The sequence below is a fragment of the Macadamia integrifolia genome, unplaced genomic scaffold (assembly GCF_013358625.1).
Source record: "Macadamia integrifolia cultivar HAES 741 unplaced genomic scaffold, SCU_Mint_v3 scaffold1967, whole genome shotgun sequence".
Taxonomy (NCBI): Eukaryota; Viridiplantae; Streptophyta; class Magnoliopsida; order Proteales; family Proteaceae; genus Macadamia; species Macadamia integrifolia.
The window spans coordinates 78,741-87,030 of NW_024868441.1; the positions used below are offsets into that span (position 1 = coordinate 78,741).

The following is an 8,290-nucleotide window of genomic DNA, read 5'->3' on the forward strand; positions in this document are numbered from 1 at the left end:
AATTCCATTGCCTTGAAAGTTTCTTCTGGAGAAAATTTTGTCACATTAAGGGGATGCCGGTGTCCCAGTCAAGAGAGGCGGCCTTTTGACCTCTCTCTCTCTCTCTCTCTCTCTCTCTCTCTCGCTCTCTCTCTCTCATATACATGACTGAAGACTTAGTAATACAAAAGTCCAATAATATGCATACTGTCAGTTAAGCTAGGTAGGATATCCATTGAGTCAGTAAATGACACGAATATCCATAAAGAAAACTTGATATTGACTTTAGATAAGGAGATGAGCTTCAGTTCATATAGTACATGGAGAGACGTTAATGAACAAACAAAAAAATAAAAAACCTCACCACTTAACATAACATTACATGAAGCTTAATTATTCATTCTAGTAGATGATCCAGACCCATAGAGAGGGCCAGGGATGGAAGAAAATCCACTGCTAAGCGTAAGCTTCAATGACTGAAGCTATAGCTAGAACTGGAGTTATTTTGCATTTGCTAAACCCTGCATTGCGAATGAGCTTCTCCCATTCCTCTTTTGTTCGCTCTTTTCCTCCAGTATTCACCATCATAAACATGTCGGTTGTTAACATTGTTGAAATATCAGTCTCCGCTGGATTGATCTCTACCACCATTTCAACTATTATTACCTTTCCTCCCTCCGATGGAATTGCCTCTTTGCATCGTTGAAGGATTTTCACGCAATCATCATCACCCCAGTCATGAAGGATATACTGTCATATAGAAAAAGGGAAAAAATATTTAATGAGCTATTTAGTTATAATCTAATACTTTAAAAACGATGAAATCCCATGTAAGAAGAAATATTAGTTATGAAGTAACAAACTTTACCTTGAGAAGGATAGTATCCGCGTGAGGCACCGATAGGAACATGTCCCCTTCAACCCACTCCACTTCACTATTGGACTTCTCCGAGTTACCCCTGATTACATGGGGAAGATCCAACACAGTGCACTTGATGTTGGGGAACTTCTTCACTATCTTCTTCGCAGCTGCTCCATTCCCTCCTCCTACATCCACTATGGATCCAATCCCTTCAAATAACCAGGATCCATATTGCCTCACTATCACACCAATTATCTCCCTTGTGATGGCTGCCTGCCCCTCGTTAAACATCCGATTCTCATCAGGATGACTCGCCAAATAGTCCCAACAGTTGACGCCGTGATACATCTCGAATGGCGTCGGGCCTCCTTGTATGCTTTTGCTCAGAGAGTACCATGGTCCAATCATCCAATCAGTTATTCCATGGAGAATCATGGGAGGCATGAAAGACTCGCCATCTTGGAGTAGACACTGGGAGCAGTGAGTCAACCCATAGGTGCCATTCTTGTTGTCTAAGGTGAAGAGACCCATGTAGTGAACCACAAACCTCATCAGCCTTTGGAATCGGTTCATGTCAACCGTTGGCAAAGAGAGACCACTGGCAAGCTCTTGAAGTGTCATGGGCTTAGTGTGCTTATGAAGGATGTCTACTATTCCAAGCTCCACCACACACTTGAGGGCCATGGACTCCATGAAGCCATGGGCGTATTTTGAGATGAGCTTACGTGCTGCCATAATCTCTCCCATTTGCTGCTCCATCTCCTTCTCCATGATCACTTCTTTATTTGCAGAAGAACACTACGTACTCCTTTGAGAGAGCAATGGAAAGAAATTCAAGAGCTAGAGGACTCTTTGAACTCACCTACCAATGATGCAGATGGCACCCCCATATAAATAACCTCAAATTCGTAGGCTGAAATTCCAAGATTTCCAATCTTGAAGCCAAATAATTTGTATTTGTTTACCTTTATTGCAAATCTTATCTTTTCGAAAAGATAAATACATAAATAAATAAAGCGAAGCCAACTCCCTAGTTGATCTTACCTTTATAGCAGATCATACACATGGTTTGCAGTATTGGCATCGTATCGGTTGTATCATATTGATATTAATACCTGATCGAATTTTCCATATCGTTTCAAAGATAAAACAGTAAAAATATATACATATATATATATATATATATAATTTTAAAAAAATAAAAGCAAAACTGATCGTAACACATACCGATCCAATCCGATTCTGACACAAGTCATAAATTGTGCATACTTTTCGTCATCACCTCTTTCATATTTCTTTAAAGTGGTTGGAATATAATAAAATTAGGAAAATGAATTAAAATGAGGGGAAATTATGAAATTTTTAGCAGTTAACAGTAAAAATTCCAAAAAAAATTTATATATGACATGAACCTCATTAATGCACTTGTCCTTCATTTTCTCCTCGGAATTTAGAGACTGTTACATATTTATATTGGACTGAAACTTCGATATAGCTAGGCAAATGTTTCAAAAAATTAAAAGTTGAGAGTATAAATTAAAAATTGAATAAAATATGAGTATATATTTTCTATAGCAAACAATGAGATATGATGAACATTAAACAGTTGAGAGTATCTAAGCAAATGTTTCAAAAAATTAATCATCCAATATTCATTATACCGATTCAGCGGCTATGGACAATCTTCACAAGTAGAATATCCATAGAACAAGGATCTCCTCTAATCATGTTTGGTGTCCAGTGTATACCAATATATTAAAGTGTGTATTTAAATATCTCAGCCATCAGATACACATTAAATGTCCAGTGACCTGATTATCCATACAGACAATCAATGACACACATAACGAAACCTTATCATGTACCACATGGGCCTCCATGTGGTACATGAAGAGACATTTATGAAGCAGAAAAATTGAACCAGCAGATGTCATCTCCCAACAACACATTACATGAAGCTTAATTAATTATACGATCTAGAAGATGATCGATACTTGGAGAGAGGGCCAGGGATCCCCGCATACAATGAGATTTTTTTTTTTTTTTCTGTTATATTACATACAATGAGAAACAAATTACCATTGAATAGCCCGGTCAAAGCGTAATGATTATATGTCTATAATGCATTATATGTTATTTAATAGATTCGATTCTTCTACCCTTTATCAGGAGTCGATGACTATTTTTTTTTTTTTTTGCTAAGAATCAATAAAGAATTTTATTAATAAATAATTGAGATCAGAGAATGAGAAAAAAAACTATTGAGCTATTTTTCCACCTTCGACATGGTCATCAGCAGAAAAAGCAACTCAACCAAAGGAAATACAATCAAATGGTTATGAGAACCTAATTCTGGGTCTCAATTGAGCATCCCAATAAATGTTAGATACAAGAAAAGATGGAATCACATCCCAAGTAGAAGAAAATCTAGTTGAGGTAGCATGTTTTCCGAGTTTGTCCGCCATACAATTGATCTCACGAAAGCAGTGGGATATATACCATAAACAAGAATCTAGGTAGCTCTTAATATACCACCACTCCTGCTGAAACACCCATGGAATTTTTTTGTTCTTGAAGCACATTACGATAGCCATCGAATCGCATTCAATCCAAAGCTTTCGGATATTCATGGATCTTGCATGATTGATACCAGCAAAAAAAGTTGTGAATTCAGCATCGAAGCTTGAAGAAATCCCTTCATAATTTGCGAACAACCTAGAGGGGACCCCCTTGTCATCACGCAAAATCCCTCCAGCCCCAGAGCAACCAGGATTTCCTAGCGAGCACCCATCAATATTGAGCTTCCAATATCCCAAGGGAGGGCATTGCCAAGTTACTTCAACAATCTTTCTTGTTGTTGATGGAGATACCAGTACCTTTAACCGTCTGAAAAATACAAGCTCCGATACCGATTTGACATTGATTGGAACTAACTTGGAAAAATCAATCAAATCTCTCAACATCGCCTTGACCACAAAAGAATGATTTCTCTCCAAACATTCATATTTCCATTTGTTCTTTTCAGACCATATATGATACAGAATAAGAATAATCATAGCCATCCAAAGCTTGTGCAACTTAACAATTTTTCCTTTCTGTTTCCACCATGAGAATAACTCCTCGATGGATGGAAAACCACACTAGCGAACTTCAAAAAAACACATCAGATCTGTCCACACCTTAGAGCTAAAAGCACTCCAAGAAAATATGAGTATAGGATTCACTCTCCTTTTTACATAGCTCACATCTCGAAACCATCGGCACACAATGTTTTTTTACCATATCATCCGTAGGCAAACGAGCATGAGCAAACCTCCATCCAAAAATGAAAAATCTAGGAAGCAGACCCTTCATCCAGACTAGACAAGGCCAACCAAGAGTATTATTCTTATCCCTCAAAACCTCCAAGGCTGAATAAACTGAAAAAATACCAGACTCAAAAAGAGACCATACTTGTTTATCTTGAACGTTCCCAGACGGAAGCTTGGTAGCCACAATCTGAGCAGAAATAGCTTGCATTTGAGGAGAGAGAACTGGAGGCATACACCACCTCCCTCCTTCAATAAAATCTGATATAGAAGCAACAAGTGTACGAGGGAGCTGAACATCATTTGCTAGCAAATCAACAACTTTGTCCTTTCCTAACCACCGATCGTACCAGAAATTAATGGATGTACCATCTCCAACAATCCATCTTTCTGAATCTCTTATGAAATTCCATATTTTTTTCAACCCAGGGAGAATAGAAGAGGATTTGGTTGAACCTTTTAGGGAGCCATCAGCCACAACAAACCGTGCTCGCGACAAACTTGCAAACATCGATTGGTCTATCTTGACAAACCAACCTAATTTTGCAAGTAGAGCCTAATTAACCTCCTTGAGACGATGAATGCCCAACCCACCTTCTTGCTTGGGTTTACAAGTACTACTCCATTTAACTGTAATTGCCTTGGAAGAAGTTGCTTCACCACACCAAATGAAATTCCTAATCCATCTTTCCATCAGTACAATAGCAGACAATAGCCAAAGGTAGATTGAAAAATTGTGTAATGGGATATTGGTCATCACTAATTTAACCAGTTCTACTCTTTCTGCCAATGACAGTAATCGACCCTTCCAACCAGATAGTCTAGCCTTGAACTTGTCGATTAAAGGCAGAACCGCCTCTTTTTTCACCCTTCCTTTAAAAATTTAAACTCCCAAGTAGCGAGTGGGGAAGCTACACTCAGGAATCCGTAACACCTCCTTGATTCTTATTTTCTTTACACCTGCAATTGAACCCAAAAACATTTGGCTTTTGTCAAGATTGAAGGCTTGCCCCGAGTAAGCTTGATATGTATCTAAGAATCTCTTAAGATTCTTAACCCCTCTCAGATCTGCGTTCATAAAAATAAATAAATTATCAGCATACAAAAGATGGGAGGGAGTGAAGATCTTACGTGGACCTGTAATGCCTTTTATTAAATTCTTTCATCTTAGCTCTTAAAGCCCTCGACTAAGAACCTCTTCCACTAAAATAAAGAGTATTGGGGAAAGGGGATCCCCTTGACGCAAACCCCATTCAACACCAAAAAAAAATCCCACCGGGCCACCATTTACTAGAACAGATAACCTTGTAGAGTAGAGAATCTAACGAATCCAGCCAACCTATTTATCATGAAAGCCGAATTTCTTCAACACATCAAATAAAAATTGCCATTCCAGAGAATCATAAGCTTTCTGAACATCAAGCTTAAGACCCATATTACCTCCAAAACTTTTAGAACTCATCATATTAGTTAATTCTGAAGCGACCCCAATGTTTGAAAATTTTATTTTACCCTTCTGAAAAGCTCCTATTTCCTCCGAGGTGAGCATTGGCAACAGACATGAAAGCCTAGTCGCCATAATTTTAGGAATAAGTTTGAAGAAAAAATTACCAAGACAGATAGGCCTAAATTGACCTACTTTCCTAGCATTCTCCACCTTTGGGATCAATGTCAAAAAATTGCTATTTATTCCCCTCATAACAACACCTTCTTGGAAAAAATTTTGTATTGCAGAGCAAACATCATCATCAACAATATCCCAACAAACTCTAAAGAACGTGGCTGGGAAACCATCTGGACCTGGAGCACTTGAAGGGTGTAAATCATAAACTACTGCCTTGATCTCTTCTGAAGAAGATATTGCCATCAACATTGCATTATCTTTAGCTGAAACCAACTCAGGAATAACAGCCAACAAATTCTCATTCCGAACAGAAATGCCACCCTTTTGAAATAATTCAAAATGAGTTGCAAGCTACTACCCAATATCTATCTCATCAGTGAGAACATACCCCTCATCAGTATGAAGTTCCCTAATGGTATTTTTTCCCCTTCTAATCTTAGTAGACAAGTGGAAAAACCTGGAACACTGGTCCCCATTCTTCAGCCATCTATTTCTCGATTTCTCAGCCCACAATTTCTCTTGTCACTCCATTGCTTTAGAAAAATCACGTCTAGCATCTAGCTCCTTATCAAAAAGCTCGTCACTTAACCCATCCGTTTCAATACACCTCTGAATCTCCTCCATGTACGCACGAGATCAATTCACCTCAAGATCCACATGTGGAAAAGTCTCTCTTGCCCAGGGACGCAACATTCCTTTTAACCTCTTGAGTTTATGAGCCACCACAAACAATAGCGTATCCGTCATGTGGACTGCCCAATTCGTCCGAACCACATCCTTAAAATCCACATGATCAACCCAAAATCGGTTCATATGGAAAGGAAAGTTCAGAGGCCTAGGCACCTCTCTACAATCCACCATAACTGCAGAATGGTCCTAATACCCTCGAGTCAACACATTTTGGGAGCAACCAGTGAACTTTTGTAGCCAAGTATCACTACATATGCCCTTGTCTAAAACGGCACGTACATTGCCAACCCTCCTGTTATTCGTCCAAGTAAGTTTACACCCATAAGAAGAGAGTAACACCAATGATGCTGAATCCAAAAAAGAAGCAAATTCTTCTGAGGAACCCACATTATATCTGCCTAGACCCCTCTTTTCATGAGAGAACAAGTAAGAATTAAAATCTCCTAAGACCATCCAAGGATGCATAGATCTTAAGATGGAACAAAGATCACACCATAATGCCCACCGTCTTGCCCTGAAACAGTTAGCATTAACTACGGACAAAAAACAACGAACCCCTGAAACCTCAACATACATAGAAATATGTTGATCTGAATTAAAAACAACTACAAGGCAGTTAATACTAGCCTTCCAAAAAAAACCATAAATTTGGCACAGCATCCCCTCGCAAATTATAAATAAAATCCATATTATATCCCAAAGAAACAAAAAATATTTAGGCACTTATCTAGATCCACCTTCAGCTCTGCTAAACACAAGAACAACGGATCATACTCACGGACAACATTGAATAAAGCAGCTCACGCTCGTCTGTTGGAAATTCCACGAATATTCCAAAATAGGCACTTCATTAATCACTTACTGGTTTTGTGATCTAGGGCCCGTTTGATAACGTTTCTGCCGTTTCTGTGTCAAGAAACTGCAGAAACATAAATTCGCGTTTCTGAGAACAGAAACAGTTTTTTTGGTGTTTGATAAAAGTTGTTTCTAAAAACATTTCTTCTTCTTCTCCTCACCCTCCCCCTGATCACAAAAATGTTAAAAGAATACAGCAGACTAGAGAGGCTTGAAGCAGGGCTTGCAAGAACTCGAGCTACAGTAAGAAAAGCTGGCCGGACCTGGAAGATTCAACTCGAGCTGCAATTATTGGCACCTCTCTCTCTCTCTCTCTCTCTCTCTCTCTCTCTCTCTCTCTCTCTCTCTCTCTCTCTCTCCCTCTTACAGGGGAGATTCAGCTAGGGTTTTTTTTGGTTGTAGTCATGGCGCAGTACAACCTCACTAGGCGAATGCCGAAGTCCTTCTCACAGATAAAAGGCACTCCTCATGGGTACCCTCTCAAGCGGCGACTCCAACCTAAAGCTGCTGAAGCTCATCTTCATTGTCCCGACCTACCCAACCCTCGTTTCGGATTGTGGGATCCTACTGAAGCTCATCCCAAACCCTCTCCCCCTTTCGGCCTGGATTCGTTCTGAAGCCCCTCTCCATCGTCTTCCAACTCCAATAGCGCTACCCTGCTGCGAACCTGCAAATCCAAGTAAAGGAAAGGGGCTTTCTTCTTGCATTCATTCTTCTTTGATGGCCTATCTGCGGAATCTCCTTCTTGATCCCTGCCCCTGACCTCAACCTTGACAGCGAGCAAGGTGTTGCAGAGAACGCATGCCCCTCTTGGCTCTATGGTTCATCTCACTCGAAAGCTCTACAGTGATGGCTTCTCTCTCACACTAGAGGCTAGCAAGTTTTGGGTTTCAGAAGTGGATCTGTTTAATCAGATTTTGTTTTTGGGTTTCAGAAATTTGCGGTCGTGAGATTTGCAGATGGTTGACCGGA

General features: G+C 39.5%; 1 protein-coding gene across 1 annotated transcript; it reads right to left on the minus strand.

The window, feature by feature from the left end:
- Positions 1 to 238: 238 nt before the first annotated feature.
- On the minus strand, positions 239 to 1,686 carry LOC122065307 ((RS)-norcoclaurine 6-O-methyltransferase-like). Its single transcript, XM_042629095.1, has 2 exons — positions 848 to 1,686; positions 239 to 729 (listed from the first exon to the last, which is right to left on the minus strand). The coding sequence occupies exons 1-2, from the start codon at positions 1,610 to 1,612 to the stop codon at positions 436 to 438; spliced, it is 1,059 nt and encodes a 352-aa protein (XP_042485029.1). The 5' UTR covers positions 1,613 to 1,686; the 3' UTR covers positions 239 to 435.
- Positions 1,687 to 8,290: the final 6,604 nt, after the last annotated feature.

Excerpts from the sequence above, each read along its gene's own strand:
- LOC122065307 (XM_042629095.1), bottom strand. The coding sequence starts at position 1,612 with ATGGAGAAGGAGATGGAGCAGCAAATGGGAGAGATTATGGCAGCACGT. Across the intron at positions 730-847 it reads CGGATACTATCCTTCTCAAG|TATATCCTTCATGACTGGGG; the intron begins GTAAAGTTTGTT and ends TCTATATGACAG.